The following is an 18,536-nucleotide window of genomic DNA, read 5'->3' as shown; positions in this document are numbered from 1 at the left end:
ACTCGTTCCTTTCTCTCTTTCTGAACTGAGCAAATGAGGGGTACAGACAAACGGTACGATAACAGGTAAAAAGGAAATGGTGGGAGTTGAACGTTCACCTGAGCAAGGCAGACCGACATCGGAATTGAACATTTTATATGGACGATTTGCTAGTCAGTGGTACCCCGTGCATTGGCGACGTTTTTCCTGTGAATCGTGCGTGATTTGGAGTTTTTCGTTATTATACTTATTTAGTTTATCAGTTGTTGCATTGTGACGTCTCGTCGTTGGTGCAGATATCGGGTACCCAAAGCTGGAACTTGTTATTGATTGTTATCGCAATTATGTAAGTAATTGGCTTAATTATCGACTGGATGTTGTTGTTTTGGTGCTGCTCAGCTGGGGGGCACCTACAGAATTTTAGCTAAATCCTGCCCTCAAAAATTAATTGAAATAACGAAACAAACAATTCTTCCTAATAATCTCCCATATCTTCGTAATATTTGCTTAATTACGAAGCAATTAAGTGATATTTCCATACATTTATTATAGGGGGGCTTTGCCTAATATTGTTATTAACCCGCCAAATAGCTTTATTGCTTAACGAAAGCAAATAGCTTTTGTGTATGGATTCGTTCTATTTAATTGAAAGTATTTAGCCAGTCGTTATGTAAAAGTGTTTGTTGGGGGCTTTTAAATGCACTTTCTTTTATGTTAAGGCGCGTTGTTTAATTGTCTGTGGTTGTGAGAAATTTGCCTATCAAATGCTCGAATCTTCCATCCGCAATCCTGCAGAGATTCGAAGCCTGTTAGGCCATTGGTGCCCATTGCCGTTACATGTTATGGCGAATTTTTCGAATTCCTATGCAAATCGCGCGCTGCATGCCGCAATTCTCGTACTCGCGGGACATTTTTGCCAAGAAAGCGATATTTAACGTGCTTTTTTCCAACACAGCGCCCTTTTGCCATCTGGTACCTACATGCATGGTTGAACCACTTTAAGGGGTTCCCAGCAAGGCGATTTCCGGCCACCTGCCTTCCTTTGTTGACTCTTCATATTAATTCAAGCTTAGGATTTATATGAGGGCAAAAGGGCACACTATTCTAGAATGCAGTTATTGAAAGCCATCTAAGCCAATGAACTTCAACAATTGTTTTGCTGTGTTATTGGCCATTCTTCCATTCAACCAGAACCATACCATTAGGATCAAGTGAACGATGGCTTCGTTTTAACGGTTACTTTGGCCGGTAAATACACACTACAAAGGGAAGTGTTAATTTGCCCATGTTTTTGTCCGTATTATTTTGAAGAATTGCCTCTTTTTTTGCTCGGTTTATCCATTCATAGCGCTAACAGTATTAGTGTGAGAAAAACGGTTTGTCATGTCGGCTTTGATGCAATTAAACGCAAACATTAATAACAAATATCGGGGTCAGGCAATAAATAAATTAAAGCGAGACAGATTTGGTGCGAACAACTCGGCCATCTACAGGGCGAGATTCTTCTAGATGTCAAGCAGAAGGCGAAACAAGTGGTCTCGATAAAAAAATGGGGCAGTTTCGATTTTAAGTGAACATTTTCGGACTTGTAGCGTCGTTTTTGATCTATAAAACGGTGCAAGGGAAAATCGTCTACGAGTTTTCGTTTTCCAGTTACGATTTTTTTAAAGTAACCGTGTGTGTCCCGCATGTGTCAAAATGCGCCAAGTTTCAAGGTATCATTGAAAATTGTAGATATTTGGAGTCTAAATGAACTTGAAGAGTGTTTTCTGCTCTATAAAGCAAGGAAAAATTCACTAGGAGTTTTCGTCTTGGAGGTCTGATTTTTTGAAGAAAACCGTGTTTGTACGGCAGATTTTAAAATGAGCTAAGTTTCACAGTTTCGGTAAAAATTTAAAAAATTAGAAGTGCAAACGAAAATTGTAGGACTTATAGGGTCTTTTCTGCTCTATGAAACAGCATAAGGCGTAATTGTCTAGGAGTTTCTGTTTTCTAGTTATGTTTATTTGAAGGTAACCGTGTTTGTCCCGCATATGTTAAAATGAGCCAAGTTTCAAGGTATCACTAAAAATTGGAGATTTTAAGATTCTAAATGAAACTTTCCTACCTTGAAGAGTGTTTTCTGCTCTATCAAGCAGCGCAAGGGGAAATTCACTAGGAGTTTTCGTCTTGGAGGTATGATTTTTTGAAGAAAACCGTGTTTGTACGGCACATTTTAAAATAAGCTGTTTCACAGTTTCGGTCAAATTTAAAAAATTAGGAGTGCAAAAAAAAATTGTAGGACTTATAGGGTCTTTTCTGCTCTATGAAACAGCATAAGGTGTAATTGTCTAGGAGTTTTCGTTGTCTAATTATGCTTTGCACTTTAAAGCAAAATTGGGAATGTTTGGTAGAATAGACTTTGGGGTTTGGGGTGGTTCAGTCTTGCAATTTCCGCCATTTCACGCATTATTGCCATAACCATCCTGTACATTTTCGTCGTCCTTTCGTTGACTAAAAATGGAACTCTCCGGTTTTTGGAGTCACGGCAACATGAGGCCATTGTCTTCGGCTTCATCGGCCTCTTGAGAAATAACGTGGCCGTTCTGCATCGAAACTCGATCGGAGATATGGCAAAAAACCGGGTAATTAGTCAATTTATCGGTCGAAAGCGATCAGCCGTGGTGGTACGTGTACGAGCGTAGAAAAAATAGTCTGCCAAATCGGGTTCGGGTTCCGAAAAGTTGCGTACTTACATTTGAAATGACCCCCACCCACTGAATCATCAAAATCACGATGTTTGCATACTAATAATGTGGATTTCCCAAATTTGCAGTTTGCTTATTGGTCTGGCAAGCCTACACTGTCCAAGTGGACAAAGACGTGTGGTGTGGCCTCAGCATCATCACTTAAACTTAAAAATGCCTGAGTCATTTTCTCCAATTTATCCCGCAATTGTTTACTTTTACAGTTCAGACAGTGTCGTGCCCGAAAGGCTGGGCACAAACGGATTAGAGAGTTTTTGATAGCAAAGCCATTTTTTGATATCGTGAAATTGAGCTCATTTTAACATTTAACAAATCATAACTCTAAAACGACGAAAAATACTCTTTCGCCGTTTTATGCAGCGTGAAAGTCTCTAGAACTTCAAAAATTTTGTCTTGAATGCTAATTGGTCCAACTCTTACCAACATTTTAAAACTTGGGTTGTTTCTACATCTGCCTGTCCAACATGATTATCTTTAAAAAATCATAACTACAAGACGACAATTCCCAAACAATTTCTCTTTGTCAGACTATGAAGGCTTTCACGGCCGGTTAAATCACATTTAGGAATGCTTTCCGGGCTTTGAAGCCGTGGTCTATGGGAATTTCTTCCTGACGTTTCGTCCACAACTGCGGTGGACATTATCAAAGGCGATGAGGCAGTGGGCGAAGTGATCTCCCGTGCTTTCCGACTAAGACTGGAAGAAGACTAAACGTCAGGAAGAAATTCCCATAGACCACGGCTTCAAAGCCCGGAAAACATTCCTAAATGTGAATTTCTCTGAAAGTTCCACTGGCCATTCAACGATTCACAATTTTTTAGACCATCTTGAAACTTAGTTCATTTTAATATCAACGGAATAAACATGGCTTTTTCTATAAAATCATGACGCAAAGGTGAAAAATCCTAGACCATTTTTCTTTGCGCCGTTTTATAGAGTTCAAAGGTCTCTACAACTTTGTAAATCTGTTCTTCAAATCCTAATTGTTCCAATTTTTGCAAAATTTTCAAATTTGATTCAATTTCAACATCTGCCTGACAAACACGGTTTTCCTTAAATTAAATTAAATCCTAAGCCGTGAAAGAAAATGTCTAATCTAATACGCGGTACGTCGTTGTATCGAGCATACAAGACCCTACCAGTCCTGAAATGTTCACTTTCAGGTCTAATGTTTCCAATTTTTAACGATTTTGAAACTTGACCCAATTCAGCATCTGCGTAATAAACACGGCTTTCTTTAAAAAATCATAGTTCGAAAACAGAAATTCCTAGGCAATTGCGGCTTACGCCGTTTTATAGAGCATACAATACTAAAAAGTCCACAAACTTTTAAATTTGCTGCAAATTTTTTTAGAAACTTGGCTTTTGTCTGACCATCACGGTTTCATTAAAAAAGCAATCGCAAAATCTCCTACCCAATTTTTCCTTGCGCTGTTTTATGGAGCAGGAAAGACGCTCCAAGTTGAAAAAGTTGCACTTAGAATGCAAAATTCCTCAATTTCTAATGGTGCGTCCAGACCAGACGAGCCGAGCCTAAGATGTGGCAAATTTCGGTTCGTCTGATCTGGACGCACCATTAGAAATTGAGGAATTTCGCATTCTAAGTGCAACTTTTTCAACTATTTCCTCGGCAAATTTACGACTATCGAGGAATTTCTAATGAGTGTAACAGTAAGAGTAACAGCCTGAAATGTTTTGCATTGTTTTTCCATTCAAGCATAGAAAGGTATTTTGCATACATGTAAATCCGTGTCGGTCAACTATCTCCTTCGCAAGCAAACTGGCTGAGATCGATAAATGTCCTGCAAAACCACCTTGGCATTAAAAACCTTCTCTAGGTGGCTTTGAAGGCCAAGGCATTTACAGTTCAATCAACAGCATTGGTGCAAACAAACGAAATCGCCCCAGAAACGCGCCCTGTTATTGGCCCTCAGAACGCGTGCCTCTGAAACACGTCCGTTGCACCATGGATCTATCTAAACTAGAGACGCGTTGAAGAATGCTCGCGTGCTAGTGGGTGGAGAATCGTGAGATCATTACCAAAGCCGATGAAAAGAAAGTACGCCACGGTAAAATTTATGGTACTGTTTGCATGTACACCTTGAGATTGTTCCCATGGCCGTTAAGCAAATTTATTCTAAGCGCAGGTGGATGGGAATCGCGATATTAATTGCCACATTGGCCCGTTCGAAGAAGCTGAGCACTTTTTTGGAAAGAATGCCTCCAAATGAACAGAGAACGTTCGCGCCAAATCAATTTCCTTTCTACATTGGACTGCAAGTAGGCAAAAAATCCGATTTGCCAATTTCACTGTTTATGGGGTCGTGCGTGATTTGAAACCAAAACCGTGCATTTACATGACCGGTTAAATCCAACCATGACTGAAGAAACCACATGGACAACAGCCGAAGAAAAAATTCAGACGGTTTTTGTCTGTATCAGCTTTCTAGTTGAGGTGTTGCAATTCTAATCAATCATTTGATCATTAATCACTGAAGACATATCCAATGCTGAAAGTCTGGAGTTATCAGTTCTGTTATATACTTATTATGCAGTTATCGTGCAACCAGATCCAACGGGTTTAGCTGGCAAATTTAAGCCCCAAAACGCTTAGTTTGCACTTGGATTATGTTCTATTATGGCAAAACAATGCTAATATCAGTGGTGTTTTATCCGTATCGAATGAGCTTTTTGTCTCACTGTAAAAATGGATTGTTTTTTCAAATGGAAGGAGGTTCTATGACTGTTAACATTGATCAGACATTGTTTAAAAGCCCTTTTTTGGGTGCCTTCTTGCCACTCTTTGCTTGCCCTGAGAATTCAAATCTTTCAAATGGAAGACGATTTGATTGATGAATTTGTTAAAAAGCATCGTTTTCAGCAGTTATTTGTGTTGTTTCAGTTGTTAACTTAATTTAAACGTTTTTTTCTGATCAGATGCAAATTGCTGGAGATTTGGACACTGTTGCGTTTGGAAGAGCAAATCCTGTCCTGTAATTCGTACCAAGTTTCACCTTGACACCATCATCAGGCATTTTTTGACGAATCTATGAATGTGGGCGCCTCTTTTTGCAAACGTCCTTTAGACAATTTATTCATTTTACACAAGCTGTGTAATTTTGGGGTTTTTGAACTGGAAAGCACAAAGGATTTGTTGAAAATATGTACATTTTTCACGTCAAATCATCATCATCAATGGAGGGCGTTTTTGAGAAATTTATGAAAGTGCAGGCCTTTTTCAGCAGTAATTTTGGGAACGTCCTTTAAACAAACAATGAATTTCTACGGTATGACGCGAGCTGGAAATTTGGGTGTTTTTGCATTGAGACGCACAAAGAACGTCTTTGAAATCCTCCAAATTTCTTAGGCAAGCCATTATGACGAATTTTTTGAGGAATTTCTGAAACTGTGCTGTAGTTTCAACAGCCACTTTTATGACTTCCTTTAACAATTTATTTCTACAAGATCAAGCGACCTGGAGATTTGAGGTGTTTTGTTTTGGAAAACGCAAAGAACATGTTTGAAATCCTGAAAGTTTTCCCTGCCGTCCTGCCATTATCAGGCAGCATTCATTTGATTAATTTATGAAAGTGGGTGAATTTTCAGCAGCCATTTTGCAAACGCCCTATAAACATTTTATTCTTCCTAGATCAAACTAGCTGGAAATTTGGGAATTTTTACGTTCAAAAGTGCAAAAAATCTCTTTGAAATTGTGAAAGGTTCTCTTTCAACCCATCATCAGGGATTTTCGGAGGAATTTATGGGAAACGGGCTGCAGATTTGTGGTCTTTTGCAGTAAAAAGCGCAAAAACATGCTTAAAGTCCTAAAAGTTTCCCCTACAAGCCATCATCAGAGATTATTTGAGGAATTTATGAATGTGCGCCGCTCTTTCAACAGCTACTTTTGTGGCGTCCTTTAAACAATTTGTTTCTACATGACAGAAAGATCTAGATATTTGACTGTTGTTGCATTTGAAAAAGCAAATTCCGACCCAAAATCCATAAAAGTTTAACTTTGAGGCCATCATCATGCATTTTTTAAATAAGTTTAAAAAATTTTGCGACTCCGCAGCCATTTTGCGAACACATTTAAAAACATTTATTCCTCCTAAACCAAACTGGCTGCAGATTGGTAGTCTTCTGCAGTGAAAAGCGCAAAATACATGCTTAAAGTCCTGAAAGTTTCCCCGGCAAGCTATCATCAGGGATTTTTTGAGGAATGTATGAATGTGCGTCGCACTTTCAACAGCCACTTTTGTGGCGTCCTTTAAACACTTTATTGCTCCATGACAGAAAGATGTAGATATTTGACTGTTGCGGCATTTTAAAGAGCGAATTCCACCCCCAACACTGTAAAAGTTAAATTTTGACGGCACCATCAGGCATTTTTTGATAAATTTATGAAATTGACCCGCTCTTTCAACAGCCACTTTTGAGGCCTTCTTTGAACAATTAATATATTCTAGACATAAAGATCTGTACATTTGGGCGCTATTGTATTTGAAAGAGCGGATTCTGGCCTGTAATCCGTAGAAGTTAAACTTTAGCACCATCAGGGACTTTTTAAAGAATTTATGAACGTGAGTAATTTTTTCCGCAGCCATTTTGCAGGCGCTGTTTAAACAATTTGTTCCTCCCGGATGAAACGAGCTGGCGTTTTGGGGATTGTTGCAAAGAACAAATAATGCCCGGTAAACCCTGACGGTTTTCCCTTTTAGATAGCAGCGGATATAGTTTTTCGCAATTTTTTAAAAGTAATTCCCAAAATTCCTTTCTGCCAGAGCTGGCGGGAATCTAACCAGTTCTCTGAATGTTCGCTTGTTTAGGATTCATTTCGGTACAAATTTGAGGCGAAACAATTGCTCCAACTGATTGTCCATTCAAGTCTTGGCGTGCCCCAAACAAAAGAACGACACATCCGTTCCCAAGCGATATTCTAATGATTTCCTCCTGCAGCCCAAGTTATTACGGCATTCTTTCTTCGTTGATTTACGCCAGTGTGTTGCGACTTTCTCGACATTTTCCATCCATTGTTTTTACTGTTTCAGGGCTCGTTTTTAAGATGAGCTTTCCATCAGCCCTTTTCCATGGAAGATCTACGTTATAGGCCCTTCAGTAACATGCGCCTCAATGCCGACTCAATGGAGAGTCCCGACGAAAACCGTAAGTGAACCTTTATTTTGCAGGAAAAGTGCGCAATATCTGAACAGCCGTAAGTGGTTAAAGCTTGTCTAAGCAGATACTTTTAATCCATATTTGGTGTAAATGATTTGGTAAATAACGAGTTGCGTAAATGTCAGTACGTAACACAGATAACTGGATAACTGTTTGATTTAGCGATTGTAACCCACTTTGTCATCAAGGTGGGCACTTTGCGTCAAGGAATCTGAGCGTTTTCCTCGCAAAAATGAAGATTGATTGACCATAGCGAAGAGCAATTAAGGAAAGTGGTTTTAATCGCTCATTATCGCTTAATAAGTAGGTTTGAAGTCGTTTGCGAAGAAAGCTAAGAAAGAATTACGAAAAAATTGAAAGCGTTTCACTTATTGCGCGACTGTTTTCGCAGCCGAAGCCTTGACCAAGCCATCAAAACAAACGTTCAGCCCACACCAGATGAATCTTCTAACTCTTCAGATCAAACCTTGGATAATTATTAGCATCGATGCGAGTAGGAATGCTGATGTAATGGCGCTTTTGCCCACGTTTTCCCATTTTGTGAAACAGTTTTGCTAATTAGGAAAACGCCAGCGGATGGGTGGRAGCTGTTCAATCAACYGGCCAGATCAATAAGTTGAAGGTTCTTGGACTTTGTGCGGAACGAAAACAACTGCAGGACAGTGAMAAAWTTTTCTCTTCAAAACYTTSAAAGTTGGACAGAGTTTTTGAGGCGCAATTATGCAAAGCTGGGTTTCAAAATTTGTTCCTTCGGAATGAAGAAAGCGGGAAGCTGCAAAGCTATACATCGCATAGTCAACAGCTCGTTTTATATCTGCTGAAAGTTTCAACCGTTGACCATCATCAAGGATTTTTTGAAAACTTTCCAAAGTTGGCTAGATTTTTTGGCGAAAATTTTACAATGGCGTCATCAAATCTTAATTTTTCAGAACAGAAAACAACTAGAAACTTTATACGTATAGTCTGAAACATATTTTGTACCCTCTGTAAGTTTCGCATACTTGCCATCATCAAGGATTTTTACACACATTTTTAAAGCTAACAGACTTTTTTGCAGTAATTCGGTAATCGCTTGTAAAAGCAGTGATTCTGCAAAAGCTTTTTTTAAACCCAATTTCTTGGAAACGAAAATAGTTAGCTGCTGGTATCACATAGTCTGAATCCTATTCTATACCTTTAGAAAGTTTCGAGGATTTTGCCATCATCAAGGATTTTTAAACAATTTTTTAAATTTGGCTTAAGTTTTAGGTAGGCCATTCTGCAAATGTCCATTTGAAGATTAATTGCGCAGAAACTGAAAAACCTAGAAACTTGCAGGATTTTGCATTTTACAGCGCCAAAATCTTGCTTTACAATTCTAAAAAGTTGCGAATGTTCACCATTATCAAGCAGTTTTGGTCAAATTTTCAAACTTGTCCAGATTTTTTAGCGGCAATTTGGCAAAGCTAAGCTTCAGAAATGAATTTCCCTCAAACGAAAAACACTAGAAGCCTTTGCGATTTTTGCACCCGACAGCCAAACAAATGTTTTATAATCGCCAAAAGTTTCGACTGGCTGTCGTCATCAGGCATTTTTATAGAAATAATCAAACTGTGCAAATCCCTCCTTAGACAATTGATTTTTTTTGTCATTAAATAAAAATAGAATTAAATAAACATCAAAGCATTGTTCAGCTGTTTGTGATATTTAATCCTTGAACAAACCTCTAGATAGAAATGGACTGCACACATTGGACATGATGAGATCATCATCGGGCTTAACCATGTCAATTCTATTTATTTTCCACATGTGTTTCTGCGTAATTATCGATGTGTTTGGTTGATTAGACAACCTTATCATCTACATTAACATATAAGGAAACGATAAGTTCGTATCAGTATTTTTCGCCAGATTAGCTTGATTTCCCTTTTGTTCAAGTGCTAGTTCAGGATGAAAAACACGCGATTTTTCCAAGGTTTGTTTACTTGAACTGGATGCTATAGCTGGTGCTCGATAGTGGTCAAGTCAATTCAAGTTATTTTCCTGTTTGAATTTGTCGATAAAAAAAAAGGAAAAACGATCGTCCGGCCGATGCAGGCTGCATGCGAAGACGCTCAACAGGAAAGACACCATAGTCATTTAATGCGGCGAGAAAATTATGGTTAAATTATGCAAACTGTTTTGTCATTGCCAGTGGCTCGAATGCAAATTTATTCAAATAGCAATTATTTGGCGTGCTGTTGAATAATCGGCCAATCGGCCTTGGAGTTGATGATTTTCGTCGGTTTCATCGCATCGATCGGCTCCTTTTCATTGTAACGCCCCTGCAAGGCTTCAGGAAGTCGATTAATCGATCAAAAAGCACCCCTGTGGCCTTTAGGGCTTCATCCCTGCCCGGTTCTAGTCGAAATTGACCGGGGCGGGCAACATTTCTTTTGAATTCAGTGGGCAGGTTTATATAAAAAACTAGGTGATAGGAAATTTTGTAAATAAATTAGGGCTTTGTTTCGGGTCAACTGGCCCCAAAACCAGGCTCCAACTTGTTAGGCTTTGGATTTGCTCACCAACAGGAAATTTCGACCTAGTTGTCTGCAAATGCCGAAAACAGTCGCGTTTAGACAGGAAAACGTGCATTTTTCCATTGAAGACTCGGTGATGGCGATATCAGTTCGTTTTCCAATTAGAAGCCATTGAGAATCGGTCACGAAAACCCCATTAAGACTGGCGATTAGGATAGTTGAGGAAAACATGAGTGAAAGTCTCCAAATCGCCAAGGAAAAGATAGCCGGTAAATTCACCATTAGGAAGTGAAGATTTTGTTATCAGCTCGGGAGTTTCGCGTTAAAATGCTTGAAAAGTCTACTGTTGGAAAATATGAGTGAAAGTGCCGATGATTTGTCCAAATCCGACGAAATCTCCTTAAATCAGGATGCATCCCCAAATCAGGATGAAAACAGTCCGAATTTCACCGACACCTACAACGCCTGGCGTAAGTAGCTGCTGAAAAACCTGCAAAAATCACTTTTCCTGTATAGTTGGTTGTCGCACCTCCAGCAGTAAATTTACATTAACAAATGCGATTAGTTTTTGACCTTTTTGGCTATCGGAGTTTTGATTAATCGACAATTTTCGACCGCCACACATTTGTTGTTCTCCATGTGATTCAGTAGCCGAATCAATGATCAGGCGAAAATGTTCAAAAAATACAAACAAAAGTCGGATGTTAACTTGAATTTGTACCGAACCGCTTTGCAGAACTCCCTAGAAAGTGCCTACAGTAAGTAAAAGGCCAATAAGGCCACCTGAATCACCTGATCTAACATTCATTCACTGATTCAAATTCCTGCTCGAACGCTCGGATTAATGTGTCTTTTTTTTCGGTTTTCTGGTTTTCGTGATGCATCTGAAGCATCCAGATTTTCTTGAAACGGTCCCTAAATACAAGGTGTTCAAATTCATTTAACCTCTTCCATTTCTTATTTAAAACTTAATTTTTTGGAACCGGAAAACGCTAGGAACTTTCTGGCGTTGGGATGGTATATCCTGAAGCCTACTTTATATCTCCTGAAAGTTTCGAATACCTGCCTTCATCAAGCATTTTTTGACGAATTTTTTAAGATGCTTAAGTTTTTGAGAGGCAACTCTGCAAAGGTCTATTCGAAGACTTATTGAGCAGAAACTAAAAAAACCCAGAATTTTGCCCCATTTTGCGTCTTATATCAAAAGTCTACTTTATACCCGTTGCAAGTTTTGAATTTTCGCTATTAACAACGATTTTTAGCAGAATTTTCAGTTGCCTATTTTGTTTGGCGGTAATTTTGGAATTGCTCGCTCAAAACTTAATCTTGCAGAAACGAAAATAGTTAGGATCTTTCTGGTTCGGGTATCGTATAGACTGAAACCTACTTTATATCTCCAGAAAGTTTCGAATGCTTGCCATCATCAGGGGTTTTTTGACGATTTTTAAAAGTTGACCTGAGTTCTTGAGAGGCAACTCTGCAAAGGTGTATTTGGGGATATATTGGACAAAAACAAAAAAAACCTCAAAATTTTACCAGATCTTGCGTCTTATAGCCTAAAGCCTACTTTATAATTTCTGAACGTTTCGAATGTTCGCCATTAAGAACGAGTTTTAGACAAATTTTCAGTTGCCAGATTTTGTTGTGGCACTTCTGCAAGTGCTGGTTTAAAATTTAATTTCTTGGAACCCAAAGCAGTTACAAACATTCTGGCTCTGGTATGGTAGAGTCGGAAACGCATTCCATTTGTATCCGCTGAATTTTTCAAATATTTACCATCATCAGTGATTATTAGTCAATTTTTAAAAATTGGCTTGATTTTTCGGGAGTCAATTCCAAATCTGCAAAGGTCGATTTGAAGATTAATTGCGCAAAAACTAAGCGGCCTAGACGCTTGCCGATTTGAGTTTTACGTTGGTGAAGGCCATGATTTTATAAGTTCTGAAAGTTTCTAATATTTGGCACCTTGAAGAATTTTTAGCGTAATTGTCAACGTCAGGTAAACTTTCGAGCGGAAATTTTGCTAAAGTTCATTGGAAAATTAATGTCTCCGAAACTAACAAACCCAGACCTTTGCCGAATTCTGAATCTTCCAGCCACAATCCTACTTTATAACCCCTGCAAGTTTCGAATCTGCGCCATTATCAATCATTTTTAGATGATTTTTCAAACTCCAGATTTTTATCGGTAACTATCTCTGGCATTGCCACCAAAAAAATTCCTGTTGCATCTGACAGAGGAGGTTAGAGATATCTGTCACTTGTCACATTTCGCCGTCATTACCATGTAAATCCCCCCCGTTTTAATGCCGCTCAGCTACATTCCGAAATATCATTCAAGTTCGCTTCGGACCATTCAAAGTAACATGGACCGTAATGGAGTTGGGGGAAAAACCTGAAAAACTGCCGTTTGTTTCAGATGAAATGCTTGAAACGGAAAACAGAGGCGTGGCCGGACGAGTGGCCGACCTCGAGAGGAAAGTTCTGGAACAAGGCGATGAATTGGTGTGCCTTAAGGTGAGTGCCTATATGGATCGCTCCTGGTAGTGTCAGAAGTTATACAGTCACTGTAGTTCTGGCCTTAATACGGGTCCAGATCAAAAATAAAGCTGTATTAACAACAGTATGTTAATCGGAAAACATGTATGTTGAAAATGGCCCATTTAAGTAAAGTTAGCTGATTTTTTGCGGGAAAATTCAGCAGGCTCATTGGAAAATTAATTTTGCAAACAATGAAAGAGATGGAAAATTTCCGGTTGATGCATCCTATAGCTAAAGGCTTACTTTATCACTTCTATGCGTTTCGACCGTTTGGTACCATCAGGGCCTTTCAGATGTATGTTGAAATTTAAGCATTTTTTTGCGATAATTCTGCAAAGGCTCATTTGGAAATTAATTTCGCAAACATGGAAAGAGCTCGAAATTTTCTAGCTATGTTATTGTATAGTGCAAAGCTCATTCTATAATTTCGTATAATTGCACGTGTGCACCGCCATCAACCGCTTGTAGAGAATTTTTCAAATACGGCTTGATTTTCATAATGAAATTCTGCAAAGGAATATTTAAAAATTAGTTTCTCAGAAACTAAATGGAGTAGAACCTTACTGGACTTTGCATCGTATAGCTAGAAGCGTATTTTGTTACTCGTTATAGTTTGGAATATTTGCCACTATCAAGGATTTTTAGATCAAGTTTCAAAGTTGCCACATGTGTTTGTGTTAATTTTGTACAGGCATATAAAGGCCATTTAAAACTGAATCTCGCGGAAACGAAATGAGTTAGGAAATGTCTCGGCCTAGCATTGTATAGCCAGAGGATCATTTTATGTCTCCAGAAAATTTCGTATATTTGCCATCATCAAGGATTTTTAGACGACTTTTCAAAGTTGGCCTGATTTTTTGGGAGCCTGAGAATTTTGCAAGCGAGCATTTGAAAATTAATTTCTCAAAAACCAAAAGAGGTAGATACTTGCTGCCTGGTATAACGGAAAATACACCTTATGACTGCTGAAAGTTTCAAATGTCTTGCATAGTCAAGGATTTCTGAGGCAATTTTCAACATTTTTCAGCTATTTTGCCGCAATTCTGCACCTGCTCACCTGAAAATAAATTTCTCAGAAACGAAAAGAGGTAAACACTTGCTGATTTTTGCTTCGAATGGTTGAAAGGTTACCTTATAACTGCTGAGAGTTTCGAATGTGCATTTTTGCGAATTGCGTGCAGTTTGGAATTGCATCATCATGGATTTCTGAGGCAATTTTCAAAAATGTCAATTCTGTAAAAACGAAAAGAGGTAAACAGTTGTTGACCTTCGCTTCGAATAGCTGAAGGGTTACCTGTTGAAAGTTTCCAATGTCTTGCATCGTCAAGGATTTGTGGGGCAACTTTCAAAATTTTTCAGCGCTCATTTGAAAATAAATTTCTCAGAAACAAAATACTCTGATCAGGGCATCAAATGGCCTAAAGCGCATTCTAAAGTTTCTCAGAGTTTGGAATGTTTGCCTTCACCAGCTATTTTTAGATGATTTTTTAAAGTCAGTTCAAGTCAGTTAAAGTTAAAGTAAGACCCGAGTGTCTAGAAGCAATTCTGCAAAGGTTCGTTTGAAAGTTATTTTCTCAGAAATGGAAGATGAGAGAACCGAGCTGGATTTTTCATCTGTTAGCCAAATCGTATTTTAAAACCGTTGAAAGTTTCGACAGCTCACCGCCCTCAAGAAAATTGAAACAGATTTTCAAAATTAAACGTTTTTTTCTTCGATCGGCAAAACTGCGTTCTTTGATAGTTGAAAGTTTCGACTGGCTACCATCATCAATCTTTTCCCAACCAAGTCCAATCTATCATCCTGAAACCGGTAGAAGCCAAACTTAAAAATTTTGAAAGATTTAGCGCGATTTGGCTCTTCAATGGTTCATTTGGTCTTCTTTAATGTCTGATAAAGGTGATTTAATACAACATTTCAGCATGTTGGAAGCTTCCAAAGCTTAAAATCCTCACTCAAGGTAGAACGGGAGACGCCCGATCAGAAAGGTCCTATTCAGTTTTTATGTAGATGCAACCGTTTTCCGGATATAAGCCTCCAAACTTCAGCCTCTTTATGCTGCTGCTTTAAGCTGTAGACTTTAAACTGAGCCAGTTTCCTTCTACCTCTTCAGAGGCTGGAATTGTTCAGTATAACCCACTTAGGAAAGCACAGTGTTTGAGACCCTCTATCCAAAATTCTTCTGATTTATCGGTGACTATTTAAAGTTTTCGAGATAGAAAAGTGCAAAGTTTCAGAGCTCCAAAAAACTGATTGCTTTTTTCCAGGCCACCTTAGCTGAGGTGCTGCGCAGACTGAACGTGTTGGAGGGAATGAGGAACGCCTCCTCTCTCCAGTCAACCCCATCTACTCCCGTGAGGATCAACGGTAACGCCTCCTACAAGGACCTGTTGAGGAACAAGTCCATCAGCTACTCGGCCTCCAAGGCGGAGAATGGCGGAAGAAAGTGAGGAACGAGGTTCTTGGTTCAGCGGCCAGTTGATTAAGGGTGGTTTCTAGGTACGCGCCGTCCTCGTTGCCTCAAAGACGAGCCGTCCATTATCAGTCCACAGGTAGCCTGCACTCGGACAGCCAAAGTTCCAGCAGTGTGAGCCCCATTCCATCGCCTTCTCCCAGGTGAGCAATCAAAGGTCTTTACTCAAAGGCAAAGTTCTCTAAAGGTCGTTTTGCAGGGCTACGCCCCAGCCTTTGAACGTGCGCCGGCCTTTATCAGTTACCAGCACCAGGTAAACAGTAAAACCAGGCAAAAAGGCTTAGAAAGTAGCCAGGTTGATGTGTTTGTGATTTCAGCAGTGGCTCAGGAACGGTGGCTCCGAGCCAAACTTTGCACAAAAGGTGGAGTTCGACGGGGGATTTCAATCAAAGCGGCGCCACAGGAATACGAAGCAAGTAAGTGTCAGCTTGGGGGAAACATTCCCAGTTATCTGTTATCTAACCGCCACCAATCCCAATCCCATTCTAATACACGCATGTGTAATTTTGTTTTGTTTTTGTTTCTAGATTTTCCACCAAGTCATTCATGAACCTATTTAAATCTAACGCTAGTTTAAGCAGTCCCAACCTTAAGCACGGGTATGTTTTTGTTTTTTTTTGTTTTGTTTTGTTGTTTCGTTCAATGGTAACAACATCTAGAGCACATGGGGGAAGGACAGCAAATGTTTGAATTTGTGCAATTGTTCGATGTAACTTCACCTTGGCTGTTTCACAGTCATCAGGCAAACACAAAGGCTCGCCTCTAATTGGGTAGTGCACCTTGCGTGAGGTGGAAAATTAATTTTTTATAGCGCAAACCGTCGCTCGATGTCGATCCATTGGAAGCCAAAGCTGGGGGGAAAAGAAAATGCAGCTCGGGCTGTTTAATGGGGAGGGTTTTGAGTGGAACGGTCCTCAACTGTTCCTATCGAGATCGTATTTTTCGGCCACATTTCCCGGTTGAAAATGCAATAGCGGGGAAGTTTCGGGTGGAAGTTTTTTCGCATTTTTTCGTTCCTACCAGTGGCCTTCACTCAACCGACTCAAACGAAACACAACCCAAACATTTCGCGTTTTTCTTCACTTGCGATCCAGTTCCGATTCCTTTTTGTGGAAGACAAAAGTTCAAATGAGCTGGCAACAGGGTTTTGGGTCTTCTGCCAGTGTCGTGCCCGCAGGGCTTGACATCATTTTGCAACCAGAAAATTTGGCAATTTTCTTCACGAAATTTGATGTTTAAACACATCTAAAGATGGAAATGGTGTCGAATTCTTCGGGTGCCGCACTGAAACAAACCAGCAAATTGTAAAACAGAGTCGAGAGTCTCTTTCTGGGTTTCTACCCCTTCGGGCACGACACAACTTTGTTTTCAAACACTCTCTAATGCGCTTGTTGTGCCGAGCCCTTCGGGCACGACACTGACTGACTTGCAAAAAGTGCCCAATTGGCGAATTGAGAGCGTTTTTTGTGTCCAAACCAGTGGGTTAGAGTTTTGACGGGGGCCCTGATGATGACAGCGACTGGGTGTCGAAACGTCGGGCGCTTGTTGCGAATTCACCTGCACGGTTATCCTCGATTTGTGGCCTTAATCGGGCAATTAGTCGGCAAAGCACAATGAAACAACGAAATTTACATTGACTCCACGCTCTACTGGTCTGGCCCAAAAGTGAATCGTACAAACATCAATTTATTTATTGTTCGGCTCAACGCCAACTAGACAGCGTGTGTGTGTAGATGTGTGAATTTTTCATTCCGACTTTTATCGGTTCGGGCTTATCTTCGCGAACCAACCGTTTGGCGATTAGTTGTGGTTTCGTATCGGTTGAAAATGAACAAAAAATCGGATGGGCGCAGTCACAAGGTCCCTAGGGACCCGAAACTTAGGTGGGTGGAAATGGTATTTAGCCCTGTTGAAAATATCTGGTGGAATTTTAGGATGAAAGAAGCCATTTTCAATGAAGACGACAAGACGGTGAAGATCTTCATGAAGGGCAGACCGGTGATTCTTCACGCGCCCACTGACCTGGCCGATTCCTACGAAATCACCAAGGTATCAGCAATCTAATCACCAGAGCCTTGGAAAAGCCAGCGCCTTGCTATCGATTGTTTTAGGTGTCAACAGCGCCCATGCAACGATTGAAGCTGGATTGGGTTTACGGCTACCGCGGCAGAGATTGTCGATCGAATCTGTACTTTTTACCCACTGGGGAAATGGTTTATTTCGTGGCCGCAGTGGTCGTGCTCTACAATGTGGAGGAACAAAATCAGCGCCATTATCTGGAACACACTGACGACATCAAAAGGTTGTTTGATTCACGGGGTTTTCGGGAGTTTAAATGGCGATTTAAACATTTTTTTTCAGCCTGGCCATTCATCCGAATAAAATGCTGGTTGCCACTGGGCAGAGCTGTTCCAGTCACGATAAGCTTAATGGCCGGGTAAGTGCGGAGTTTACTCGGAAAAAAATTTTTTCAAAGCTGACAACAGTGCTTTTTGCCTGCATATGCCAGTGTCGTACCAATTTTGTTTGCTGAAAATTTTGTCGGATTTTCGTGTTCCTAGATATCCAAACGACGGCTTTTTGAAAAAACGTTTCTCTTATTTAATGGGAGGGAGCTGTCTTTCGAAAACGGTTGCTCTTTCTAAAAAATCCAGCCGATCTTAACATACTTTGTGGATTTTTTGCAAAGCCTCAGCTTAAACGTTTTACGAAAAAAGGCCAAAACTATGATTTTCAAAAAAAAACCAAATACAGGGTGGTTTTCTGCCCTGCTAAGACAGGAAGTCGTACCTGCAAAACCCAAGTTTTGAGATATTAAGCAATTTGTAAATTATGACATGCCATCTTGGCTTATTTGCAAAACTGTTCTTTTTTAACATCTCAATGTGAACTTCACGTTAATAAACTTACACAAGAAATCTTAAGGGTGTAAATTTTGGGATTTGATAAAAAATTTACTTTTGTTAGATACGACTTTTTGATTTAGTATTCTCATACTATTAAGGTATAGACATACTAAGTAAGTTTGCAGTATAGTACTCATAGTTTAGCAAATAACGTAAAAGCAAACAACACAAACTTTGTAAGAAAAACATATATTAACTAAAAATAATACATTATCTAATA

The 18,536-nt window shown here is 39.6% G+C and overlaps 1 protein-coding gene across 6 annotated transcripts in view; it reads left to right on the top strand.

The window, feature by feature from the left end:
• The first annotated feature begins 70 nt into the window (after window positions 1–70).
• The window catches only part of LOC109534686 (echinoderm microtubule-associated protein-like 2), a 25,403-nt gene continuing 6,937 nt past the window's right edge, over window positions 71–18,536 (top strand). Inside the window, exons 1-11 of one of the 6 annotated variants that reach the window (XM_048660754.1) lie at window positions 71–325; window positions 7,775–7,889; window positions 12,818–12,915; window positions 15,205–15,383; window positions 15,437–15,553; window positions 15,610–15,663; window positions 15,731–15,826; window positions 15,938–16,009; window positions 17,345–17,459; window positions 17,522–17,712; window positions 17,772–17,847. In XM_048660754.1, the coding sequence (XP_048516711.1) occupies window positions 7,814–7,889; window positions 12,818–12,915; window positions 15,205–15,383; window positions 15,437–15,553; window positions 15,610–15,663; window positions 15,731–15,826; window positions 15,938–16,009; window positions 17,345–17,459; window positions 17,522–17,712; window positions 17,772–17,847 (1,074 nt within the window). In that variant the 5' untranslated portion in view covers window positions 71–325; window positions 7,775–7,813. Of the gene's footprint in view, window positions 326–7,774; window positions 7,890–11,017; window positions 11,158–12,654; window positions 12,760–12,817; window positions 12,916–15,204; window positions 15,384–15,436; window positions 15,554–15,609; window positions 15,664–15,727; window positions 15,827–15,937; window positions 16,010–17,344; window positions 17,460–17,521; window positions 17,713–17,771; window positions 17,848–18,536 lie in introns of those variants that run through there. The other 5 variants (XM_048660753.1, XM_048660752.1, XM_048660751.1 and 2 more) reach the window with 5 other exon arrangements.

Source organism: Dendroctonus ponderosae, unplaced genomic scaffold (assembly GCF_020466585.1).
Source record: "Dendroctonus ponderosae isolate FM_Combo_2020 unplaced genomic scaffold, Dpon_F_20191213v2 Dpon_F_20191213_1, whole genome shotgun sequence".
Taxonomy (NCBI): Eukaryota; Metazoa; Arthropoda; class Insecta; order Coleoptera; family Curculionidae; genus Dendroctonus; species Dendroctonus ponderosae.
The sequence above is the reverse complement of the archived record's forward strand: the minus strand, read 5'-3'. Positions and strand labels throughout refer to the sequence as shown.